At 37.9% G+C, this 27,144-nt stretch overlaps 1 protein-coding gene and 1 long non-coding RNA gene across 5 annotated transcripts; one reads left to right on the top strand and one right to left on the bottom strand.

Annotated features, from left to right (window-relative positions):
* GFRAL (GDNF family receptor alpha like) lies at nucleotides 1–27,062 on the bottom strand. 4 transcript variants are annotated; one of them, XM_027730542.2, is made up of 9 exons: nucleotides 26,932–27,057; nucleotides 23,580–23,714; nucleotides 15,684–16,130; nucleotides 14,924–14,980; nucleotides 14,001–14,328; nucleotides 11,811–12,070; nucleotides 8,830–8,928; nucleotides 3,230–3,311; nucleotides 1–1,360 (listed from the first exon to the last, which is right to left on the bottom strand). In XM_027730542.2, the coding sequence occupies exons 1-9, from the start codon at nucleotides 26,951–26,953 to the stop codon at nucleotides 1,303–1,305; spliced, it is 1,488 nt and encodes a 495-aa protein (XP_027586343.1). In that variant the 5' UTR covers nucleotides 26,954–27,057; the 3' UTR covers nucleotides 1–1,302. The 4 variants fall into 4 exon arrangements, with proteins under 4 accessions (XP_027586343.1, XP_027586342.1, XP_039236377.1 ...); XM_027730541.2 differs by lacking the exon at nucleotides 1–1,360 and adding an exon at nucleotides 2,075–2,232 and having other exon boundaries at nucleotides 26,932–27,061; XM_039380443.1 differs by lacking the exons at nucleotides 1–1,360; nucleotides 26,932–27,057 and adding exons at nucleotides 2,075–2,232; nucleotides 26,665–26,685.
* On the top strand, nucleotides 24,214–25,688 carry LOC120323094. Its single transcript, XR_005563239.1, has 2 exons — nucleotides 24,214–24,357; nucleotides 25,426–25,688. It is a non-coding gene; the product is annotated as an uncharacterized LOC120323094 (long non-coding RNA).
* Nucleotides 27,063–27,144: the final 82 nt, after the last annotated feature.

Below are 27,144 nucleotides of genomic sequence, written 5' to 3'. Positions count from 1 at the left end.
TCATCCCAGCAGAAATTCCTTTATTTAATAACTAACACCTAGATACAATTCACAGAATGCAGTATCACTACGAAATATGAATCACAATAATACTTTTTGCATGCATAATGGAGGAAATGTACTTTTTCCATTAAGCATGTAATTCATCTCTAATGAAGAGAGCCTGTAAAATCACAGAAGCAACACAATAGCCACTAAATATCTTGCTGTCTTTCAGAGTAACTCACATACTTACCCTCAGTTTGAAATATGTTCTACATATTTGTTTCTGAGTGTCAGTGTGTCTAAGCACATATATGAGTTGGAATTCTAGTGTCTAAATATAAGATAATTAGAAAACAAAAAGCTTCTAAGAACGAGATTTTTTTGTGGTTGACTAAAGTTTAGTTAAATCTGTATTTAAATGGCTCTCTTCAAATTTTGTGACATGGAGGCTTCAGCATTGCATCACTGTTTTTTGAAGTCAGACTGAAAACCAGCACAAGGTTCATGTCATAAGTACATTTCCTACATAAAGAAATGTTTTTACCCAACACTGATGAGAACATATTCTCAACAGTATTTTCAGTTTTCTACTTCACAGTTTTAAGATGAAGAATATGAATATACCACTTTAAAATACCTATATGTTGGGAGGTGAGCTAAGTGCTGCAATTTGCTGGACTGCCAAAGGAGATCTTTTTAATTAACAAAATAACTGCATTTTTCTGTTTCTGTATTTTTGTCCAAATGCTGATCTAGTAATGACAAAACATTTGACTGCAAAACAAGAACAAGTTTTTTTGGTTTATGCAGATGATAAAGACAGGGAAAATGCATATTTTAATAATTGTTAAAAATTTCTAAATCTCTCCCCAGCAGAACTGCACACTTAAGATTTTGCTCTCACACTAAGCATTTCACAAGCTACCAAAGTAAGAAGCAAAAGTCGCATTGAAGAGTAGAGATCCCTGCTTTTCTGATCACATAAATTTCTAGCCCTAGATCAGTCATCTGTCATAGTCAAAACTGGAGCTGAATTACATTTAGTGATAATTCAAACAAAATTAAAATTAATCACATTCAAAATAAAAGTAATTAATCAGATGCTATTATAACAAGACAATATATGTGCTACTCATTGATAACAGTGGAATAAGAAATGCCAGTGCATTATCCTGTGCTCACCAGAACCAGATTGTTACCAAGATTTGACAAAGACCACTCACTGGTAACAAATAGAAGCTTAAATCTAGCCAAACAACTCAGCTACAGAGAGAAGTCCAGAGCCCATAGCCAGGAAGTGGGATCCAGAATGGTGTGTTAGGGACCATGACTCCCAGTACAGTGCAAGGGGAGAATAAGGCACTTCGGGTCTTTCCTAGAGGCAACAAATAGGAAACACAGATAATGAGATGGGTCATAGCTTCTCTCTTGAGAAGCAGGCACTTCAGCCCCAAGCAAGTGGCTCTCTCCACTGGGCATTCAGACCTCAAAATGCTTTCTAAACTTACTGCATTAAACGTGGCAAACCTCACTCATTTCTTTTAGAAGCATACTGGAGGAGAAATTAAAACCAGTTCCAGCAACAACATTCTGGGGTCAAAGCAGTAGTCCAGATAGTCATTTTAGATCTGAAAGCGGTTCTAATCCTGATCTTCTCCTAGCCCCCAAGTGCTCCACCATCGAATTACAGGCAGCCTACCTGTGACTGCTGCCTTACACATACCACATCAGGTACTTGGTATCTGGGAGCCTAGTGTACAAACCTATCACATATGTGCTCTTTATCAGCTCTCTAAAATGTTTTTGACTTGATTTTTTTTCTTTCTTCCAGATGAGTTGAGATCAGAAGGGTAGGCTTCAAAGACTGCCACTGCTGATGCAGTATTTATACCACTGCCATGTGCATCTAAAAATATAGGAAATGTGCAGCTCAGGACAGATCTGTGAATCTACGCAAATAAGAGAGAGCACACTTCTACCTTTTTTTTTCTTTTGGCTTGTGAAAGGTTTTATATGAGCTAATAAATATAAAAATATTTTGTATTCCTAACTACAAAATTCTGTAATTTATAGTAGTTTTTCTAATATATATTTTATTATCACATCTGTACAGGCTGGCTTTCAAGAATAGCCTTAAAAAGCATAAGCAACAGAGTAGTTCATCTGTGACTTTTATAATGGGCCATAAATGTTTCAGAAGAATGGTCTGGCAAGAGACTTCTTGACTCATATTTTGTTCTGCAGGCTCTGAAAACAAAGAATGTGCATGTATTCAACAATAAACTGTACAGCTTTTGTTTTGAACTTTGGCTTAATTGAAATCAGTGGCAAAATTCCCCTCTTTTTATGATGAACACTGTGGTAAAAAATAATTTGCTTCATTGTTATTAATGCACTGTTCTTTCTTCCATCCTCTGTATTCTTTAAATCTGAGTTTTATTTATATGCTGATATTCCTGTAACTGCAAACCTAAAGAGGAAGTCTCTGTTCCCATATATTCTTGACTTGCCTTCTGCATTTTTCTACGTGATTCCTCTTTGATCTGCCTCTGAATTTAATAATGAAATTTGACTCAATATCCCTTCCACTATATATAGCTCCTGCTACATCATGTTCTGTTACCTATCATCTGACAGTGTAATTCTTGAAATCTGGCCATTTAATTTGGTCCAAGAAAATGTATCATTTAAGAAAAGGCCATATTCATTTAACTAAGTGAATGCACATTTCTGTTTTCTTACCAAGCATTGGTGTGTGGGCAGTTTCTCATATGGGGCAGGGGGTGGGAGGGGAGGATGGTGGGGATGATGGGTGTTGTTCACAGAATCCTATCAGCAAAAATGGCATTTGGCAAGAATATTAACTACAATAGCAGCATTCATGGTTTGGTTTCTAAATACGTTATAATCCTGAATATTCTCATTTCCTTTTTGCATTACTGCTGCCTGCTATGGGGCTAGGAAGGTAGCCTCACAGAATTTCTGAATTCAGATTTCACCTTCCCCTACCATGGGACAGGAAATGAAACCTCCTAAAGCCTGGGATCTCTGCATGAATGGAGGGCATTGTAGATACGCATCGTATTTCACTCTTCCCTGCTGACACCCACAATGTCAGTTCTTTCCATCACTGGGACTGTTTTTAAAGACAAACGCAGTGTCTACCTCTTAACCAAGTCAAAACATTTTATTTTCTGCTTTTCCAATTTCCTAGAACCCGTGATTAATATCCCTATCAAATTACCTGATGTTGAGGAGAGTCAACAGGACTATTCCTAATATGAGAGCTATGCAGGAGGAGTAGGCAATAATGTAGACTGTTTCACCTAAAAGTAAAAAACAGAAAACAGACATGAAGTGTTTACTTTCTCAGTAATAAGAATCAGATTTGAGATCTGAACTAGAATGTGTACATATGTAAGCTAAAATAGCTATCAATTTTTACATAAGTAATTAAAAGGAGGGAAAACACCTAAAATGGTATGTCAATGGTAGGAATAACTCTTCCTTCGCCAGTTGGTACAAAGCAATTTTCAGACTTCTTTTAGTAAATACCAGCTCCAATAGCACTTCACAGGTGTAGCACTACCTTTTACTCTGCTCCAGGGGAACAGCTTGTTACTCTGATTTGTATTTTAGAGTATTCTCCCTATTCATTTTAAAATGTTAATTTTTTTCTGTGTATCAGAGCAGACCTGGCTCCTACTTGCCTTCTAGCCTTCTTTTCCTTTTTCACATATTACAATAATTACAGTGTACAGCAATACTTGATCTAGAATCAAATTAATGTAAAATGGGATTTAGATTTAAACTGTGTTTCTGGGCCCCATTCCCATGCAGTTTCCTCTTTCTCTTAGGCTTCTCACCAAAAAGCCACTTAGGTGGCTTATGTGCTAAAAATTCCAGCTGTTGAAAAACTGGGAGTTGTTTCAACTTTTGTTTTCCAAATGAGGAGAAACTTATTTTTCCTGAAGGAATGAATTCATCAGTTTTGATCAAATATTCTGAAGGAAATATTTCAGTTGAGAGTGTAATGGAAGCCTGGACATGGTATGGAGAGGTGTGGAGGTTAGATGACTTGACAGGAGGGCATAAATGCAGAGCCGCAAACATAAACCATGAGACCTTTCTCTGACTTTCCTGTTGCACTGATTCTGTCATGTTTATACAATCAAATAAGTTTTATTTACATAGAAACTCAAATGCAGAGAGCCTTAGCTGCTCCACCTTACATAGCTGGTGAAACATTCACTGAAGAAGAAATGGATTCCTGGCATCATCACTGGGCCACTTATCTGGGCTGTGAGAAGGCCAAATTCTGGTCTCTGAATAAGTTATCAGTTATTATATGTCTTGTGTGTTGTTTGTGCATATGCACACACAAACCCTAAATGAGACATTTCTGTATACACCACATAAATGCAGCAGATGTAGCATACAGTGTAATACAAACACAGGCTGTTTGGATGCTGGAGCAGCTCCAGTAAGAGAGTGAATATTTATTCTACAGCAGGGCAAGCAAGGAGTTGAACAGGGGGTTGGATTTGCCTGGCTTTTATGGTACGATGGTGCTCTTTCTCAAAAAACTATCCCAAATTCAAGTTTTCCAATACAACAAAAATTAAAGCAATGATTGAACCATCACAAGTTGCACAGAACAAACATACCACTTAATCCAGCAACCTACTGAAAGATATTTAACATGGTGAATTTTTGAAGAAAGAGGTGTGAGGTCCATTTTTGTCTCAGAGCAGGATTGCTAAAAACATATATTAAAAACCAGATCAGCAGTTGGCCCACCTCTCAAGTTACAACATTTCTTTAAGATAATGAGTTTTTGCAAAAGAGTAATTTGTAGGCATTTTTTTCAGTTTCTGAATCTTAATTTTGCACAGTCATTTTTAAAACCTTTTTACCAGTGCAGGAGCAGTTGTAGGAATAACAGTTTCCTGCTTTTTTGAAGTGGAAGTGAATTTCACACACATTTTAGGCAAAAAGAAGTTTTTCAAGTACATCACTTACCACAATGCTAGGAAAATCGTTACACCTTACAAGTTTTTAGGAATAACAGCCATGGGTAGTTAAAAATGGGCTAATAAATTTCCACTGAAACATTGTGATATTTTTCTTAAAAATTTGTAGGAGGTGTTTCATTTTGATTATAAAAGCACTCTTAAATGATCAAATGAAATAAAATTTTTCTATTTTTTTGGTCAAAATCTTAAAAAATGCTGTGGTTTTGGTGAATTGCTGGTAAAAGAGATGTTGATAAAGTTCTGTTGGGAACAAAAGAAGGATGTTAGTGATGAGATCATGCTAGAAACCATGTATTTTCTCAGAGCTGCAGAGAAGGAAGGAAATTTGTGAGGCCAGGAGAAGGCAAAACTTTGTGGCTGAAAAGCTAATTCTGCATTTTATATATTCTTTGTGGTTAAACTACTGGTATGTATAGAGACACAAGTGGATGGTTGGCGTTTCCATGGGGCTGTGAGGTGCTGGGGTCGCTGCTCTGTGCCATGGAGGTGGCCTGTAGTCATGAGAAACTCTTGGGCCTCCTCACCTCACGGCAGGTCTATAGCAGGGCCCCCGTGTCTGCATGATGTCCTCAGGGACAGAACGACTGGGGCTGTAGGTACCACTGAAGCACTAGCTGGAGCTGCCTACACAGACACATGGACATTTCCAGTCATGAGGCTTGGTAGAGGGTAACTGTGGGTCAACAGCTGGAACAATTAGTGGGATTGCACTCTATTGTAAATCTACCTGCTTCTCTATACACAGTGCATATTCATCGAACCATCATGCCAGCTTGTGCTCAGACGTTTCTTGGCTACCCACAGCTTGTCACAGGCGTTTTTCTACATTTAAAAAACAGTCAGATGGACAACGTTTCATACCTTACAAATTAAAGTCACTGGAGCTGAACTAATCTCAGTTCCCACAGCAGCTGGTATAATTATAGATAAACCCTGCCAATTACTTGTTTATCTAGATACTCAGCACAGCACAACTCCTCAGCAGAAAATATATAACACTACAATTTATGACAAAATGAGATTAATTTCAACAGTCTTGGGTCAAGCCCAATTTTACTGTATCTCACAAGAACAGGATAAACGTTCTGTATTTCTTGCTTTCTCTTCCATAAAAAAACCCCTAACTTAGCTCCAAAGCTCTGTGCTGATGAATGTCAATGCTTATCTTCACACACTTTAATTTTTCAAATTAAAGTGTGGGAAGCAATCTTTTAAATTATGTGGATCTGTAAAATCGTGGAGATAATTTGCATAGGATAAAGTCAAAACCAGGCTGAAAATGCATAATTAGATATGAAATATCTTTGAAGTTTGGAGAAATTTTGATTTATCAGGTTTTTTTCCAAAAATGGAATGATTTTTGGATATTGTTTCCAAAATGACATAAAATTCTGGCCCCACCTAAGCTTACAGCAAAAGTCTCCTTAACTTTTACATGGTCATGACTCTGACCATATCACATCTTGTTAAGAGAGTTTTATCAGCCCACAGACGACTGTGTTGGCCTGTTCTCCCCTGAGAATGGGAATGTGTTTAGATCCAGTCAAGATTTTTACAGAATCCTGGTATAATTCTTTTACACCAAAAGCTGGAATAATATTTTTTCAACTACTGCAGTTCTATTTATTTGCAAATATATTTGGATATATGTATATATGTTCAGACTTATTGTTTATTATGAAAGACTCCTTTTATTAAAGCAGTCTTACCCAATGAGATGATTCACAATGCTGCTGAGTAGAATGGAGAAATCTGTTTTTTTTTAACAGTAAGCTATTTTTTGAAGAAAAAAATTAAGAAAAAGCTGAAGAAATACTGAGTTTTCTTCTGAGCATGGTCATCTGTGGATGGTCATTCATTTCAACTGGTGAAAGAGTTTCTTCTATCTTTCAGTGACAAACTAAGTAAAGGCTTCTTCTGATATTTTATTGTAGTGACATCAGCAGATTGCATCTCCTGCTTTCCAAGCAGAAAATAGCCAAGAAGCAAATAACTTCAAAAGCCTTCACACACACAAAAGGCCATATTTGACAATTTAACTGTTTTGCCTCTGCACCCTGAGATTCTTCTTGGGATTTGATTTCATTGAAGATAAATATTTTGTGAAGATGATAACTCCCTTTGCACCCTGAGTAATGCACATTTACTAGCAAATTTACTAGGATACTGGGTTAGTTTTTTGGCTGTGGGATTTATGAAACAATTTGCAATGTGGTTTTTATCATCAGGTAGATATCCTGAATCAAATTGTTCTCCTTGCCTGGCTTCCTATGAGACTTTTATGGCTTAGAGAGTCCCCATCTAGTACATGACAGCTCCAATAGAAGGAACATTTTATTGTATAGTTTAGGCTGGTCAGCGTTCTTTTTATTTTTCTAAGGCCATCCAAAGTTCTGTTAAGACTTCAAGGAAAGGTTTTTGGAAAGTATTCAGACTTCAGTGGGAACAGAATTAACTGGGTGCAGGCTGCTTTTTTTGCAAATATTTATCTGAATCCCTGAGGGAAATGTATAATATATTTTACCCACTGAAAGGGTCTGCAGTTAGAACTAGTCCCAGGGGTGAAATATCTTGCATTTTGCATTTTCTTACTTAGAGCAGGATTTCTTGTATTATGACTTGCATTATTTAACCACTAGAGTCTCTTTCCAGCAAAAGATTCAGGCTCCCTCTGTACTTGGTAAAAAGAAGTCCATGCTTCCAGAAAATGCAGTCTGAAAATATTGGATTAATCTTCTTTTGAGGGTCCCTGACTTTCTTCTCTGGCTACACAGAGCACTTGGATGACATGCATAATTCTTAAGTAGTTTTAATGCCAACACTACGGCCACATGCTTAATTATTCATTATTATTATATACAGGTCTCAGGAATCCCATTCCCTTAGTCTATTATTATACTTCCCAGGTTGCCCACTTCAGCAATAGTTGAAGGATGGAGAGGATAGAAGTCCCTTCATTTTGTACTACATCCAGAGACTGAATTATTTTTTTCACTGTTTAAAGTGTTCTGTATGACCCGCTCTGGAAACTAATTTTTAGTAATGTCTGGAGTATTGCAATCTGTCTTCCACAAGGTAGAACAGGTCATTCTCATTAGAGTTGATATTTGTGCATTAAGCTCTTTAGTGTTCTCACTCTGTAACTGGGTCCCTCAAAAGAAAATATAAAATAATATTATTTCAACAATGAGAAAATTTATATATTAATTCAGTATCCTTTAACTTTATGTTGCTTAATTGCTTACTGTAAATGCATTGAAATAAAAGTAGATATAGCTCTTCAGCCTATGGGATATTGTGATCCACAATTGCGTGTCCTTCTTTAGTATGAGAAGGTAAAGTCTGATGAAGCATAACACAAGCCCCTTTTCAGACCACTTACTGCAGGTTCCTAATTTTGTTGTTGTAACTACTACAAAAAGTCAAGAGAGATAAAAGTAGTTATGACATCAAAGCTAATAATTTGTATTACACATTACGACTACTACTCTCTAATGACTGTCCAGAGAGACAGGCTCTGGAAGGTTTAATAGCTTAATTTTCCCCAATTATAATATAGTGATCGTGAGACATCTATTTCAAAAGCACTTATCAGAGAAATTGGTTCAGTCTCATTAACTTTATTTTGTGGTTATATAAGCTAAGCCAAACAAGTAGGGAGCTATCCAGGTTGAACAGGACAGGAAGAGGTCGAGCTCGCTTGCCTGAACCCACCCAAGGGACCCAACCTTTAGTCTTTCCTATCATACATGAGGGATATTTCAAGAGTACTTCTATGGAAATTATGGAGTGACTTGCCCAAACTCACCACTAATTGCAGAAGAATGGAGCTGTGCTCCAGAAGGCTTCTTCCCTGGCATTTCTGTATTTACCCAGCCAAAACCATTCTTCTGAATGGAAATTTGACCTGAATATTGGAAAGAAATTACCCATTCAAAATATTGCTTTAAAAAATTAATTTAGGTGACTATTGCAGTTTGATATTTTGATAACCACCACAGAATTTGTAAAGGGAGTTTTAAAAAATACTGTTTACTAATACTCAATGAACAAGTTGAATGAGAGCATAACAGTTTTTCCTTTCCCATCTCAGTTAAACCTCCCATGTAGTTTGTCTTATGGGGGACAAGCACACTTTGAAAATATTCTCTGCCACAAAACAGCTTAAGTTCTCTTTTCACATAAACTATTTTAAAAATAGGCCCACCAGAAGAATTGGGCCCATCAAACCAATGTAAAAGTGATGAGAAATGGGTTGTACTTAGAAGTAATTTCCAAACCACAGAGTTTATTCTCCGAGTTGACAGACATCAATACATTTTTTCACAAAGGTCTATTCTCGTAGTGGGCATAATTTCATGAACGTATCTGAAAATATGCATCTTCTGTTGAAATGAAAAATAAAGGGTTTACCTAAGTAGAACAGTTTACAGAGCAGGAGGCTAAACCATACAAGACTGTGCATGGTCACTCACATGAACTCTAAACTGAGAAATTTTTATTCCCTTTAGGAATGAAAACAATATAAGAAAGGCTCACATTTTCAGCCTGGAACATTGTCTAAATAAAAACAGATAAACCTACCTGCAATTTATTTTTTTTTTTTCTGTGAGATCCAAAAGTACAACCCAGAGTTAAAATATTTTGGAAGCTTCAATTTTAGCTTTCTCTCACTGACATTTTTGCCTATTCCTATTGTGACACCAATCCTACAGTGGCACTGATCCACACTGCGCTTCTGCCTCATATAGCAGCCAGTCACAATTCTTGCCTTTTACTGAGTCTGCAGCAAATGTAATCCTGTAAGCACAGCCCCGAGAGCATCTGCTCCTAGCAAAGGCACTGCCATACAAGAGTAGGAAGATGAGATGGTGTAAACACCACTTGTGGGTCTGTTCACACCAGTTCTAGAGGTAAAGATCCCTTTTCCTAGCCCTGGGTATTTGCCTATTCAGAAAGACTTCAGTGTTAAAAATCACTGCCACTGTAAGAGTGAAAGTCATCCAAAGTTCACGCTCAGGCCAGATGAATGAGTTAGCAGACGGGGATGGGTGGGCTCTGCAACAGAGTAGTCACTCCATGTCTCTGAGCTGCCTTGCAGATAATAGCATTAAAATTGTGCCTTATAATAAAACCCATAGTCATCACCATCATCAGTTTAGCTGCATTACAACTAAACATCTAGAAAAAAAAGGCAGCAAGATTCACAATAACCTGCAAGTGTAGAGTAGGTACTGATCCTTTACTCAGCCCAAGGTCCTGTTTCCCTAAACGAGTTTTGTTTAACTACCAGGAAATTGTTACACCCCATGAGCATGTAAGCTTCTGTTCTTCAATCTCAATTAGGTTAGGGAAGTTTCAATCACAAAATAACCTCAAACCATTTTATCCTGAGGCTGCTTCAGGGAATGGCAAAGCTCATGAGCAATTATTTGATTATTCCGACATGAGGATCATATTTTTTGTTTTGTAGGTAAAGAAATAACTAATACAACAATGTCTTCACTCATTTGGACCATTAAATTCAGCTGTAAAGCAAACAAACAAGTAACATTCAAAAGCAAAATCACTGCCAGTAGTCGCAAATCTAAGTGTGTCCCCTGCTTTTTCAGGGGAGTTGTTATATGATTTTTAATATTTTCTCAGAGTCTGAGTTTGAGTAATGATTAACTAAATTAAGGGCAGTGTTTCAGCAACTTTATCATAATTTCTGGATAGACTTTGAGTGACAAGAAAGAAAATTACACTCTTATCAGTGGTAACATTTTGGTCACTAGAATTAAAAAAGCAGCTAATTCCTTCAATGAAATGAATGCACACAATTAATATGTTTTCAAAAGGCAGTCCATCAGATAGAACTATGAAAAAGCCATTGCTTTTCATTGTAATATTTAGATATAGTTATCTCTCAAGTTAGTTTGAGAATATATATAATTACATGTAGAAGATGACTGGCATAGGGTATGATGCACTAACAGGTAATATATCCTAAGAGGATTTATATAGCAAGATAGCTAGTGTAATAGATCAGAGATTTGAGAGGAGGATATTCTGATCTTTGATCTGGTCAATGGACCAGACAATCTGGATGTAGCTGGAGCATTGCAGAGGTGACAGATGAACCCTCAGGTTCAGTTTTAAGCTGCAGGAATCCAGGAAAACCACCCTGTGATGCAGAACCACACCATGATGTGACCCATGACACTATGAGTGGGGACAAACAGGAGCTTTGCTTTAAAGACACACTCCTGATTCAGACTAAAACATTCATATTTTTTCCCAATGCCATTTATTGCATTAGCAATTCTCTCTTAACTAAAGACTTGGCAAGGACCTTTATATTTAACAAAAATAAGTAGCTGATTTATTTAGCACATAAAAGGTGATACTGGTTCTGAGGAAGTGCATGCATTTCATCTGAGTTAAGGCCAGTGTTTTTAAAGCAGACCAAATCCTAAAGCCTCCATTCCTATATAAAGTCCTATTTAAATAATTGAAGTATTTTCTGTGGAATGAAGTCTATTGCTAAATAAGCGTAAGGTAGACTAATATTTAGTCTCCAAGAAGAAAAGAAAGAAAACCAACACCCTGCCTCATATTATTTGTAAAAAACAGTGTACCAAAGTACAACATTAAGCCAATGACAGGAAGGCTTTGGACTTTTTTTAAAAAAAGCTGCAGCTATAAATCTTGCTGAAATCTGTGGTATCAAAGATATAGTAAAGATCTGGTGAAAGCCAGCATCTTAATACTCTTTAATTATTCTTAGAGGTTTTATGTGTTACTCACGTAACTCAGTGAAGCAGGATTTGCTGTGAAGCATGTGATGGAAGAGCTTGCACAAAGACTGCTCCACGGGAGGCAGATTCTGGCAGGTACACTCCACGTGCAGCATTGTGCCCCAGTTGCTAATGTAGGCTGCTTTGCAATCAGCATTTGCAGAACAGGGCATGTCATCCTTGATTAAAGTTTCAAGACAAGCTTCATCATCATAGCATTTTTTTGTCACGTGTCTCCAACACTTTGACCGAAAAGATGTGTATTTTTTCCTGGTGGGAAAAAGAAAAAAAAAAAAAAAGAAGAAAAGAAGTATACAATGACACTGTAAAAACTGTGATTTCAAGAAAAGACATTTAAGGATCACCACTAAAATAGAGTGTATTTCCAAGTTACCACTTAAGCCTTCAAAAATTGCAATATTCAGTGATAGCTAGCCTAATTTCTGCTCTGATTTTGAGAAAAAGCAACTGCTCTTCTAATCAGCACCTGTGGAGATTTCCCCAGCAAAACACAGTGTGAATTCCAACAGTCTCTGATACTCAGAAAAAATGCCGATAGAGGAATCAGACCAGTCATCACAATGAAACCACACTAGCTGCTGTTCTACTGGATCAGTTAGTTGGGCAGTGTGAAGGAAGAATGAACACTCAACTTATTTTACATTAAATAATCTATGTTCTTTGTCAACCCCTTGTCCCCCTGAATGCTAACAAAATACAAAATGTCCAAGGTTCAGGAAAGTGTAAAGTAATTCAACTGAACTTAAAGATTAATTGATAGCGGATATAAATTACAAGAAGAAATAACTTGCTTTCCAGATCAATAATCTTCAGTTTATTTGCTCTTAGGATGGAATAGAATTGGCCTTTAATGCATTGTATATGACAATAGAAAACATCTATTATTAATTAAGAAATCTGTAGATTTCTTAGCACTTACATTAAATGTTAGGGGATGATAAAGGTAAATTCTTGTATATTGTACATTAAGATATTATTTTTCCTTAATCATAAAATTAGGTTATTAATTTGCTGTTGATATTGTGTAATGGCTATAAGGAAGTCACATGGAAAAGCATGAACTGCTACAATACTGGCTAAGAAATTTCTGTAAATATTTTCATTACACAAGCAAAGTTTTCAAAGCAGATGCCACCTCTGTTCTAAGGAATTATTTTTATTCATCTCCTGATTTATAGATATGCCCAGCCATAATTAATAGACTAATTTCTCATTATATGCACTTATTGTCAGTGCCAGGAAACATTAATGTTCCCAAAATTATGGGGACTTCAGAAATTTTCAATTATGATATTACTTGTTTACACAGGTACAGACATACATTTGTAGCCCAATTCTTTTGACATAAAAAGAGGTAATTCCCACTGACATCAACCTAAATAATCTGTACAAAACCAAAATCATCTTTTGGCCTCCTGGTATGCTGACTGAAGGTTAATTTGAGCACAGCTTTGAGCTAAAATTCAGGTCTAATTCACAAGGGAACTGGTAACTAAACTGAAAATCAAAGTGGGCCAATTGACCATCCACAAATGGTGGCAATTAAGTAGAACTACAAATATGGGCTAATCCTGTTGCATGTTTTTTAAACATAAAATAAAATCTTGAAAGGGCATTATTCTTCATAAGTTTAGTGGTCTGTGCATGTTTCAGGCCAACTTTTTGCAAGAATCGGTATGCTGGAGACAAAGGGAGTAAGACAAAAGTTTTCTGAACAGGCCAAGTTGGTTGTACGGCTGTTGGGTACAAAGGGTCAGACTCTGCGCTTGAGAAGGTAATTAACCAAACAAGCTTCATCTGGTCTGCTGCACCACTTGGGCAAACTGCTAGAGAGCAAAGGGGAAGATGGGCAGGTGTTATCTGAAGAAAGTGGTAATGAAAATATGCAACAGTATTGTTTGTCCAGCAGAAATGGTGTTACGTGTCATGATACAGGAGGAAGAAAAACCCACACCAGATTCCAGACCTTTCTGAAAATTAATCTTTTCAGTTAACTTGTGAAATTACTTCTGGAATTACTACAGTTGATGCAAACATCTGTGAAGATGTCAAACACAGCAGATTCAGTGCAGAAAATAATTTTGTTATAGATGAGATATATAGCATATATATATAAAAACGATTTGACCAAATCATTATTCAAAAGCACCTTACTGTACAAAATACTTCTACTACTAACCTGCACAATTCATTCTCTTCACACATATGGATTACATTCAGGCACGATGGGGCTTGAACTGCAGTAACTGCACAGGGCTTGCCATGGAGAAGTTCTTTGGCTCTGTGGCAGGATTCATCATGCTGGATACAATCACAAAATATCATCATTTGAGCAACTTCGAAAGGCATGTTTTGATAGAAGAACCTTAGGGCTGCTTGACATTCTTCCATGTTGCACTTCTTATTTACTGAGCAAACTTTAAGGTACAGGGACAACTGTTTGTTACATACTTCATCTTCAACGCACTCCCTGTTCACATCCAAACAGGTTCTATTGGTTGTGTACACTAAAAAGAATAACAGTTTTAAAATGAAATCACAAGAAAATTTTTCTCAAGTGATGACCGGTAGTCACCCTGTCTGCAACATTCCCAATAAAAACAAGTCTGTCTCCCAAAAATTCTGATCCAGCTCTTCAGCAATGCTTCTTTTAAGCCTATTGAGTAATCTTCATACTTCTCTTTTCCACTGCTTGGCCCTCATAAGCAACCCTCCTGAAACTGCTGAGATCTCCATTGTTATGCTAGGCTATGTAATAAGTAATGAAGAAGAGAATATAAACGGCATTTTTGTGCTTTCAAAGTTAGTTTAGATATTTCTAGACTGCACTGTAAACCTTCCAAAAATATTGACAAAATTCTGCCCCTAAAATGTTTATGGAATAAGATTTTCCTCTGTAAATTTAACAGGATCATGATTATTACCCGGCATTTTTGAGTTCTTATCTACTCAGTGGTTTAACTAAAAATATGTTGAATCTGTTGACTCCCTGCTCACTCATCTGAATGAAAAGTATTAGTTTCAATCTCGAGGCACATTGTACACTATCTGAAAATAGAACTAAAATGATTTATTAGGATTCATAAGTAAATTCAGACTTACCTTGTTTTGAGAGAGCAGATAAACCCCATTGTAATTTGGTTTCCATACTAATATTGTCTAGAAGAAAAAGACACAGATACAGGCATAAGTGATAAATAATGTCTCAGCTTAGCTTTTTAACTTTAAAGTATTGGCTGTCTTGCTTGCATAGGGCCAGTAGTAAAAATGAACAAGAATAAAACAAATTAGTTTCACTGAGTAGAACCCGTTAACAAATTCTAAACTCTCTATTACATATATTCATAAGTTCTGGGATCAAAGCACAGTTTATTAAAGGCTGCTGATAACATTCTTTACATAATTATAGAACCTGTGAACTCAAGAAGAGTTTTTTTAGAGCTTACTGCATTATAAAGTCAGATTTCTTGTGAATAAATAAAAGCCAGAGGCCTTAATGTGTTCATCAGTGGACTAGTTTTCAAGTTGAACCAGCTGCTTGTCATGACCTAAAGTCAAGGCAAGTCGACAATTTTTGCTATTAGAAAATTATTGTTAATGGTCTTATACTGTTTCTAGTCATAAAGAAAAGCTAAAATGGACTGATTTGGATCAGGTTGTATCAAATTAACATATTGAAGGACAGAAGTATTTGCAACCAGGCTATCATTTTTCTATCATATTGTGAGTTCATTTATAAAGAGGCCTTTTAAAATGAACTCATTTTCAATGTTAAAGTGCAAATGATTAAGAAAACCTTTTTACTGACTGTGGACACTACTGTTATGTACGAAAGCGTTCAGACTGCTGGAATAACACTAACCTGTGTCAGTGACCAGATTCTTCTCATCATCAACATCAGCATTATAGTCATCATCATCACTGTCGTCATCATGTCCACTGGGTGCTGAAGCTTGGCTCTCTTGAGAGTATTGTAAACAACGGTTGTTAAATATTCCCTTCCATATTTTAATGCATCTCATCTGAAGTGGCTCTGAGCACTTGCACTGTCCCAGCACTGTTTTCATCAGTTCTTTCCATGCTGACAAACACTCCTGGTTGACCATTGGAAACCTGCACTTTGCTGCATCTGCCTGGCATGCTCTCTGGAAGCTCCTGTACAGGGCAAAGCAGGAAGGGTCCTCTCGACAGCGTTGTTTTGCAATACGGCAATCGTTCTCCAATTCTTCTGAGTGCCTTTTGTCTTCGGGGTTTCTGTGCTGCCTAAAACTCAGTTCAGTGTCTGATCTTGAGAAAGACTCCAAATATTCTGTACAAATAGGTACAAACAGAGATATAAATCAAATGGAAGATGGAGCATCATCACAGGTCAGCACAAAACACAGGAAAAGGATAATTGTCTTAATGCAATACAATGAATGAAACAGCCCTAGTTTCATTCTGAGCTGTAGGTAAACACAGAATAATTTCAGAGTCTTGCAGACTAATGAATCTTCCTCATGCTTACTGTGTGCTGTTATCTGTACAGTACAGTCCCCTTTAACAATTCAGCTGCAAAACAGTAGTAAAAGAAATCTACACTAAAATTACTGCATATAAAGGGATACATTTCACATAATTTTAACCACCTACAGATTTGACATATCATGGATTATCATCTTAATCCAATGCATAATTTGTAAAGAGAAAATCACAATGCCAGCAGATGGTTCATTCATTACCTGAAATAGTAATTTAAGTTAGACAGGGAGAATTACTCATGAAAGTACCTACCAACACCATATGCTATCCTTTGTAGGTAAACTCAACACTAGTGTAACTCCATAGGAACTTTTTTTCTATGCTAGTGAGAAATGTCATCTCAATCAGCAAAAAAATATAAAATTACTTCATTTTGCTAGAAGCAAAAGCAACTGCTCCAATGACATCAATGTCAGGTTTTAGATACGCAAACTTCTTGTTTGGGGAAAGAAGTAACAGATCAGGATATTATTTCCCCTGCAATAAAGCCATGTATTCTACTACTATTTGATGCATGCTGTTTGATGCCAGCAGGGAGTAATGGATCAGTGCCATGAATCAACTTTCCAGACTCTCATTCACTGGCTGATTTTAGCTGTCTTGTATCAGCTTTGCTAATCATTATGCCAGGAGACACTGGGTCACAAACTGCAATTTCTTCGTCCACTGAGTAATTCTCAATTACAGACAGGCTTTCTGAAGGGATAAGAGTTCTCAGAATAATAAAATGAACTGAGAGGAGCTGGGCCCATTGATTACAACAGAAATTTTAGAAGATGCATTTTACGTATTATGTACAGTTTTACGAAGGTGGTGACCATGTTTCCTACATCCAGTAACCTCTCCCAGATGTAGTAAAGGTGCTCCTGCAACACAATGTGACACAACTGCACCACTGTGCATCCCCATTTCCTCACACTCCCCTTCATAAGGTGGCTGGATCTGTCTGTCTATATATAACCTAAATCCAGTGGTGCTCAAACCTCCTTGGGCAATGAGTAGCCCTCAACACACATTGTGTTTTCACTCTTGCTTTCCAGTGGACTGAGCAAGAGCCTTAGAAACTATCTGAATTTATCACATACATTTTATTGGTTTTGTTTATTTTAAAGCAGATATGGCATTTCTTTCATATGGAGTGTGAATATCATAGAAAAGACCAAACTAATTTGGCAGAGCAATTCTCAGATTTGAGAAATATGTAAAGAAATTTGAATCCAGTTAAAATGGGGGTTAAAAAATTACTCAGTTTGGTCTTCATAATTAAAACTGTGTTTAGTTACCTTTATTAATGCTGCACTGTTTCCCAAGTAAAGTTGTGATGCTACAGATATTGTCTGTAGTGCAGACACAGTTTTTAAATTCTGGGTAATCATCAGCCCGGACCTGGATGATTCTATTACATCCAACAGTGTCTTCTGCCTTGCACTTATTACCTAGAACTCACCATTAAAATTATAATGTTGTTAATGTTTATGAGCGCTTAAGTGATATGTTTATATAAAACAATTCAATTGAAGCACCAAAATAATATGCTTTGCCAACAGAAGATGGCTTGCACTTAATTTTGTTTGAAAACATAATTTACAAATTTTAAATAATATTCAGAGTAATATAATAAAGTTGCGAGTACAATATTCCCTTCTTTTATTTCATCTGACCCATTGCCAGAATATCTGTTCTCATTTACAAGGTACATAAAACCTTTAACGCATACCTTTTATTCTAAATAGATGAGGCACAGAGACCAAACTGAAAAGGTGCAAAGGAGTGGAGGGGCACATCCTGAACTGAGGCCCTGAGAGACTGATCTTGGTCCTGTGTAGAAATGAGGTGCCTGGTATAAGGATAGGAATTCACAGTGCAGGCTAAGGCACTGCCACGTAACAAAGTGTGAGGGAGAGGACACAGATGGCAGACCTAGTCCTGTGATAATGGTGATGCTAACCCCAGGCTGAGGAGATGTCAGCACTAAGTCAGATTCTCTAACTCATGTCAGGATAGCATGAGCCTACAAGTGCCATTTGGATATACCCTTGGACAGCTACTCTACAGAACCATGTCATTGTCTGAGAATGATAACAGATTTAAATTAGTCCAAGAATACTCTGATTTTTAGTGGGTTTTTTTAATAAAAATAAAGAAGTTAACATAAAAAAATATGCAGAAGCCCTAGCTTACCAGCCCAGTTTTAAGCCCATTGCTTGTGTGTGCACTTGGACTCAATCACAAAGACACTCACACAGGTTGTCAGGTCATATTTTCCTTGTATGTGTAACAAAGAGCATATACTAGTTTGTGTACAAAGGTAAATCAATCAATTCTCCACTTTATGAGCTAAAAGTTTTTCAAAGTATTTTATTATTTATTATGAAGAAAGTTACACATTACTTAAGAATGTTACATAAGAAGCAGTTTAACACCATTTAAGAAAGTTTTATTTTGTTAAAGCCATGAGCTACCTTGTCAAAACAGGTAAGCAGGTACCCAAACCAGCACATTTGCTCTCTTCACCTCATAGATAGCGTCTCGCAATATGTCAGACAAGGAGTACGTGGCTCATGAGATCCAACTAAATCCCAGGGCAGCACGAGGATCAGTTTTAATCTACCGAGCACTTTGGCTATTTTCTCTGCCCTGTGAACGCTGCTGTCTGGCTTCCTGCCTTGCTGCTTCCCCACTAGCCTGGAGCAGCAGAGACTGTGCACTCCAGTAAAACTGAAAAGTGAGAAGCTATGTGTCACTACCACCATGGGCAAGATTTAATGTGATTAGAGTTTTAACATCATTTATATGTTGCTGTCACAAATAGCAGTGGAAAGCAATCTAGGCAAACTTCTGGAAGAGGAAACTGCATTTTGCCTGCACCCGAAGGAACGAGAATCGTCTATTCCACAACGCACGTCCACGTCCTGCCACCCCTTTTTCAAACCGTGTCTGCACTGCCCTTCCTTCAGTTGCTGTTGCTAAGGAGGGTTTGGGGGCGTATCAGAAAATGCACTGCTACAGGTGAATGTCACAGGCCAGCAAGAGCTGCAGTTCTCAGTCTCTGTTCCCACTTCACCCCTTGTATTAGCAAAGGAGGTGGTGACGGTGCCTGGGCTTGCCTGTATCTCTTCAGCCGCATCTTCAACTTGCCTCCTGCATTTTCAGAAGTAGAGCATGACCCTGACTCTTAGACCTCACACTTTCAGTAGCCAAGGAGATCAGAAGGTCTACTGAAGGTCATGGATATAAAATACTCCCTGACCAAGAAACTAGGGTGGAAATAATATGGTGACATGGGAACTATGGAGGCTCAAGAAGGTGGGCAGATATTCTCCTCTATGTTTTATCAAGTGAGTAAGGGATAATAGAAGAATTTCAGGAGAATGAATTTCATGGGTAGAAAAAGAACAACAAAGATCAGGAGGGGCTTGGGTAAAAATTAGCTTATTGACAAAATTTATGACTTCTTCTTCAAGATCCTGAGGACACTTCAAGGATGGAGGTGAATAGAGGTAGAAGAATAAAACCCACAAAACCCAGTATATCTTATACAGCACCCCAGCCTCACGTAGCTCACCTGTGTTCACGACACTAACATGTCATGGTCAGAAGTCAAGACACAGGGCTGTGTTCAGAATGGCCCCATGTGCTGTGAGCTGAGTCACAGCAGCTGACAACTGGGGTGAGGGGAAGGTTATGGGGCTATGATCATACAAACGGCACAGACAGAATCAGGAAGCACATCAGATTTATGGGGTTCCCTTGCCTGACTTCTTGAAAATTGTGTAGAAATAACCTATTATCAGTATTGGTCTGTGTGTACACTGTATTGATTCAGCTGTGATGAACAGCAGAAAATATTTTATTGCTGGTTTTCAATTATTGCTGTTTCACCAGTGATTAGGTCTAGGTAATATATTTTATCTTACACATATGCTTCCAAGGCATTTCCAAAAAAAATGCCCACTTAACCTAATATTTGGCAACCATTACCCATAATTAGATTTATTTATAAGTACATAATTCATGTACACGGGACCACAAATAGAAGCATGACAGAGTAGAAGCTGACACTTCCAGAGTGATAATCTCTGTTCTTGCACAGTCAGCTTTTCAGTTGTCTCAGTGGGAACTGCAGTTGAAGACTGCAGAGTAAAGTCCTTGGTTTTCCCCTCTAGCACTGGTGAGACCACAGTCTAGACCTCCAGAGATCCCTTCCAACCTCAATTTTCTGTTATTGTAAGAAAACTGAACTCATCCAAATCTAATTCAAAATGAGATTCCTTAAAATTTAAGTGATCTGAGGTTTTTTCTTTGAACACAGATGTTTTCAGTTCAGAAAAATTAAGAAAATTTATACTCCTCATTAAATCAGAGCTCAGAAATATTTATTTTTTTCAGTGAAATAACAGAAGAAAAAAAGAACCCTAAACCAACATACAAACCAAAAAAGCCCAAAAGGTAGAAGAAGGATAGGACTCAGAGGACTATAAACTGAGACTCTGGAAATGCTGTTGTAGTAGTAGGGAAACAGCGATCGAAAGTTTGACAGGAAAAGGAGTGACTTAGGCAGTCATCTGGAGAGTGTTCCCAGACATGCTCTAAAGAGCAAAAGATAGAGGTCTTGATAATCACACTATTAACTTTGAGGTTACAGTCTGAGGGACTGAGTTACTGAACTCATACTACAGAGCAGGAGTGTAATTATCATTTGTAATTAGGTTTTGCATAAAGAAACTAACAAAACAAGTATTTGCCCCATTGGCTATTACCTTCAAGTAACACATTGTTGCTCAGAACTGAAGGGCCCTTTCCATTCCTACAGTTCATCCATGAAGTTTTTAGACTTCCAAATGACAGACAGTATAATGTTACTCTTATAATAATGCTGCTGGTAGATTTTCTATCTCTGTTTCTGTGGGCTCTCCAGGAGGTCTGACTGACTCAATTTACATGCTCTGGGATCATGGTACCTAACAAGCACATTTAGTATAATTTGTCCTAGACCCAACACAATACCTGAGTGCTCTGTGATACTGGAGAGTCCTTGCCAAAGCTATTATCCTAAAGAAACATACAGATGCAAAACCAAACAAGCAATCACAAGAAGAATTTATTTCTGCATGGTCTCTCTGGCGGAGTTACAAATACCTTTAATATCAGTGAATAAGTATATAGGATGATAAGTAAGATAAACAGTATATTATGGGAAAATGCAGTACATCAAAAGGGGAGATCACAGAAGTAATTACACCGGTCCACTTCATCTGGTTGCAGGGTATAATCATTAATAGGCTACAGCACAAAACCTGATCTTTATGTCAAGTAGTCTTGGTGCTACTGACTTTGTCAATGATGTGAGAGAAGCAAGTACAACTTGTGATTTGGGGAAGAGGTCTGGTTCTAGAGAGCTCATCTTTTAGTCTACCTGAGCCTGAAAGTACTGCATATTCCAATACTACTTTTTTTTTTTTTTTCCAAACAGCCACCATATCTTTTGAAACTGTTTCACTTTCACATAAAATATTTAAGAGCTCAATAGAACCTGGACTGAAACTAATTTTCTTTGGGGACTGCTGTAACTGTTCTCATGTCTTTTTCATTTAGTCCATCTATTCTTAAAAGCATTCAGATACTTTTATCTGCAAAGCAGATAAGTATCTGGAAAAAGACACACTAAGAAGGACCTCTCAGAGAATTTTCTGTTTTAATTATTTTAAATATTGCCTTGGGACATTTGGGCCATCAAATCTATGCAACAAATCAGACATATAGAGGCATTCAGGTAGATTACACTACAGGTGAATGTTTCAGGAATGGCTTATTGACCACGAAGCCAAGCAACTTCTGCTGCCTGACTTCCCTCACAAACAAACGTGGGATCAGGTTGTGACATCAAGACAGACAGAGGGGCATTCCCACTGTCAACTCTGCTGCAGCTGAGGCTCAGAACAGATTACGGCATCACGACATTCCTGGTTCTGTTCAAATAATGTCATTATAAGCAGAAGGGAGGTTTCCATGGAGATACAGATGCCTCTACATCCTGCCCATGACAGGTGAATTCAGTCAGAAAAGAGTCCCCGGCCCTTATCATTTCCTAGTGCTGATGTAGCAATGTAGCAGCAAATCAAGGCCCTTGACATTAACAGTCAAAAAAGGTGTCATTACTAGCTTGGTCTAATGACACTATCAGACTATAGTGCAACAGCACCTGGAAGATGAACACTTAAAATTTAACAGCAAGGTCTTGGACGGATTTAAAGGAAGAGAGAGGCGGTAAATGATAGCCAAGAATTGTTCAAGAAGATAATAGCCTTTGGAGAAAGGAACAGTTTCATCTGAACAACCACAGAGATTGGGATGAGTTTCAGGTCAAACTTATAATACCTGGTCTTTCCCTACTTAAAACATAGTTTATTTGGAAATAAAGCATCAGATATTGGAAGTGCAATAAACAGAGAAAGAGACTGATTTTCTGCCCTCATTTCTGCGAGAATCTGTTTAACAATTCAAGGAGGCTTAACCGTGTCATAACTTGCACTTTATCATACTATCACCCCCTACAAGTGAATTACTGTGACACGGAGCTACTATTTATTCATTGAAGAATTACAGTGTGCCTCCCTAAAACACAACTTCCTTTGAGGCTTTCTTTATTTGATTATTTTCTTATTCTAGTGCAATATTTAAGAATTTAAGTAAGTACTATATTGTTTTGGGTATTGTGTGAGATTATAGAATCACAGAACAGTTTAGGTTGGAAAGGACCTTAAAGATTATCTCGTCCCAACCTGCCTGCCATGGGCAGGTATACCTGCCACTAGATCAGGTTACTCAAAGCCCCATCCACCCTGGCCTTGAACACCTCCAGGGAGGGGGCAGATCAACTCTTCTAAATTATGTAAAACAAAGTTGGAACTTTTTTCCAGCTGCACACTGGCTTTGTTTAACTGGATCCCATAAGAGTATAAGTTCTGCTGAATTCAGACTTCTTGACTTGGTTCAGACTCTGACTTTGTTCATAGTGCTGAAATTTCATTTATCACCTTATTGAAAGGACAATATGACTGTTACTAAAAATAGCATTGGCTATTGTCAAGGATTTCAGAAGCTGTCTGTCTGTTGCTGTAATTTTCTCTTTGAAATCTCATTGATTCATTCAGTTACCACAGCAATACTGTGATAAACTATGAATATGTATGATACAACAACTCAAAATAAAGATGCGTACACCATAAAGAATTACCTGAAATATTGCAGGCATCTTCAACAACATTCCAGACACTCTCACATCCATTTGCAGCATTTATACACTGCTCCCTCAAATGCAGACAGTCAGCAGTCTGGACAGTAGATATACATGTGAAATGCATAAACAAAACTGTGAAAACAGAATACAGTGTTATATAGTTAATACAGTAGATATTGTACTGACCTTTTCCTTTCCACCTTTTCCCTTTTTATAGATTACAAAAATATAATTTACTGTAGTTTATCTATAGATTCAAGTTTTCTGTCAAGTTACTTTTTAACAGCAGAAATCTTTTCCTCAGTTTTGCAACGGGAAAATTAAATTTAAATTTCTGAAGTTGCAGTGTGGCATATTTTGCATTGTTTTACCCCAGTATTATAACATCAGCCATAGCTATATATGACATCAGTGCACAGACATATAGAAATTACTGCAGTTCTAAGATCCCTAATAAATTACAGAAAGAAAAACAGTATAAAATTCAGAGGAAATGGCATTTTATTTGCATGAAATCTCACCAAGATAGATTATACTGGAATTCCTATGAATAAACTATGTGAAAGATTTGACAGGTACACAATTGTTAGACAATAAATGCAACTTTATTTTATAATAGAGTACTCTTCACTTTCTTTGTTTTTATTTCACAGATTCATTATTTCTTGAAAGCACCACCCCCCAGTTTATGTCTTTATCTGCTTCCCTGAGGGCACTGAGCCTGTTAATTGCATAAAAAAGTTCTGAAACTGAGGACTGATATGGAGGTTTCAAGGTAAAAAATTTTAAAGTATCACCACCTGTGACTTATCAGTAGAAAATTAAATTGCCCTGCTAAGAAAAGAAAAATCACCTGGGGTTTCATCAACATTCCCATGGTAACACAACTTCTAAATTGTAACCACATGTCTTTATTTTCTATAAAACTAAGTTTCAGACACTGATTTCAGGCTTTATCAAACTAGCTGCTGAACACCTGATGCGAGTGTTTTCCTTAGTTGTTGAAGGACACAGCATCTTCTAGACCAAGTGTCCTTTTCCACCCCCCTCATGTTTACGTAAATTCATATGGAATTTGAGTAGTTTCCAGCAGTGTTTAATCCCTTAAACATCACGTGCAAGAGGCATGAAATATTCCTTCAAGACTTGTCCAGACCCTACCGGGAGAAATTAAATTTTTCCAATGATTCATTTTAGAGTAAGAAATTACATATAAAATATTCATCTAAATAATCTTAAAGAGCCAGTACTGTTTAGAGGTGATGACATCCCTTCTGGAAATGATATTTACCAGTGATATAATAGTGCTGCTGTAGGGAACACTTTCTGGATGCATGTTGATAAATATAAAACAACATTTAATACTACAGGTACAACAGCATCTAGTGTCCCTACGAGCCAAAGAAGAGGCCATATGTGCTTATTATAGCTGGTGCTAATCCTTCCTCAGTTGTGCATATTCCTGCCAGTTCTCAGATCTATGCAAGACTGTTGATGATTTCAGTGACTTCCAGCCTGAAATACCCTTTTAGGCTGCGTCTGTACGTCAACCTTGAAAACCGATTGATAGAAACAGCTCCTGCCTCTTGACATGGAGGAAGGGGCAGCTGGCCCATCCATAGGAACAATTTCGGCTGATTAAGACAACATTTTAGTTCTGCGACTGTCTCCAAAAGGTCTAACTGTGAAATTACTCACTATTTGTTCAGACGACAAAAGAAAAAACATTGTCAAATACTTAACGGGTGAAAATGACTCTATATATAAGACAATACAAAATTACAAACGTAGGAACTTATTAAGAAAAGGTACTTCACTGGATGATCATTTGCCTGTTTTGTAGGTACTGACATAACAGAAGATTTACGCATCTGATTAGGATTTGCAGCACAAAGACTCTGTGCTGCCTCCCTCCTGTTCCAACAGCTTTCGAGGAGCAGTGGCTGAAAATGGATACTCAAAGTAGGACTGACTGAGCAGCCAACTAGCAGCACCTGCTCCTTTTTAAGGATTATTTCAGACTGCTGCTTATTTCAAACCCACCTGGAAACTGTGTCCACAAAAACAAGGATATGCTTTTGCAAAATAAAGAGCTGAGTAGCATAATCGATGATTGAAAGCAATTCAGCCTAAGAAAGGGCTTCGCTAGGTCTAATGATATATTATGGATGTGTCATTTGTTTCCTTAGCAAGACGGAGGGGTACACTGCCAGGGGTATACATGAAACACTGTCCTATATGATTTTAGAATCCAGTGCACTATAGCTTATATAACTGTTTAAATTTACAGTTACTACTTTAGTCATTCACTTTTGTTATTTACTCTAGTGTTTGGAATACTGACTGTTTCCTGCTTAAAAGAGTTCAGGGCATCTTAGTAGCTAAAACTTTTATAGGGACCCATTTTGACAAGAAGACACATATATTTAAATTTCTACAGATGTCTGTATTTTTATGCAAGTGACTATTGATTCATTGTGTAGGTGTAAAATTCCATGTTCTGTAGAATTTGATGTCTAAAGTGAAAAGGGGAGAAAAAAAAGAACATTTTAGCACCCGCATTTTGCAGATTGGGAACTGAGGAATGGAGGAATTACATTTCCCAATTCTGAGACTGCAGAATTATTCTCTGGCAGGTAATAATGAATAACATCAAACAAAGCTGTGGTTTCTATCCAATGGCAAGACCAACAAGATAGCTAGCTCCAAAGGAGAATGGCAAACTATAGCTGAATATACTTTGAATATAGTTGAAAAGCAATAAAGGACAATTTTACTGTAACAAGAGCTCAGGAAGAACTACATACAAAATATTTTTGACAGTGGAATACAAGTTTACAATAGTGGGGTTTTGAGAAGAGGGAGAATAACATAAATAAATAAATAAATAAACAACAACAAAAACCCCACCAGAAATAAAAATATACTTTTCTCATTGTATTCTCTTCTACCAAATCCTTCTGTCCCAGCTTTGTTGATTTTCCCTGTTTCTCCACTCAAACCCAAAGGAAGTGTCAGCAGCCCTCTATGTAGCAGTGCCAGCATCCAGCACTCTCCAGTCAGCAAACAAGTGGCTGCTTACTCAGACAAGGCGTCCCATCCGTGGGTCTCCTCACCGGTTCGGCTCCTCACCGCCGCCCTGCCGTGCCTTACCTCACCCCTGCTGCAGAGGCGCTCCCCGGGGCCGGGCTGCCGGACCCTGCCCAAGCCGGTGCGAATCCCGACAGGTCTCTGGGAGGCTCACCGGGAGCAGGAGAGGGGATGGACCCGAAAGGGGAAGCCACAGAGAAGAGCTATGAGGAGGCTCGAGTCCCGGCGGGCCGGGGTCCCTCCCGCCCCCCGCACTTACCGAGGCCGAGGAGCGCGGCCATGGCCGGCCGGGCCGTGCAGCCCCGCAGGTCGCGCCGGCGGCAGGTGCGGGAGCGGCGCCGCCCCTTCAGCCCCGCGCCGGGCACAGCGCCCCGCCCGCCCCGCCACAGCCGCGCCTCGCACTCCGCCCGCCGCCGAGGGGCCGGGTGCGTCCCGCTCAGATGGGGGATTTTGGTATTTTCCACGGGATCTG

This window comes from Pipra filicauda, unplaced genomic scaffold, assembly GCF_003945595.2.
Source record: "Pipra filicauda isolate LSUMZ 115617 unplaced genomic scaffold, ASM394559v2 scaffold195_size2193078_pilon, whole genome shotgun sequence".
NCBI classification, from domain to species: domain Eukaryota; kingdom Metazoa; phylum Chordata; class Aves; order Passeriformes; family Pipridae; genus Pipra; species Pipra filicauda.
Note: the sequence above shows the minus strand (reverse complement) of the source record. Positions and strands in the feature narration are given on the sequence as shown.

What these genes read in the sequence shown, in the direction of transcription:
- GFRAL (XM_027730541.2), bottom strand. Translation starts at nt 26,953, where the DNA reads ATGGCCGCGCTCCTCGGCCTCG. An exon ending in ATCTGCTCTCTCAAAACAAG is followed by an intron (nt 14,329 to 14,923) that starts GTAAGTCTGAAT and finishes TATTCTTTTTAG; the next exon opens with TGTACACAACCAATAGAACC. An exon ending in GAAGAGAATGAATTGTGCAG is followed by an intron (nt 12,071 to 14,000) that starts GTTAGTAGTAGA and finishes TTTTCCCACCAG; the next exon opens with GAAAAAATACACATCTTTTC.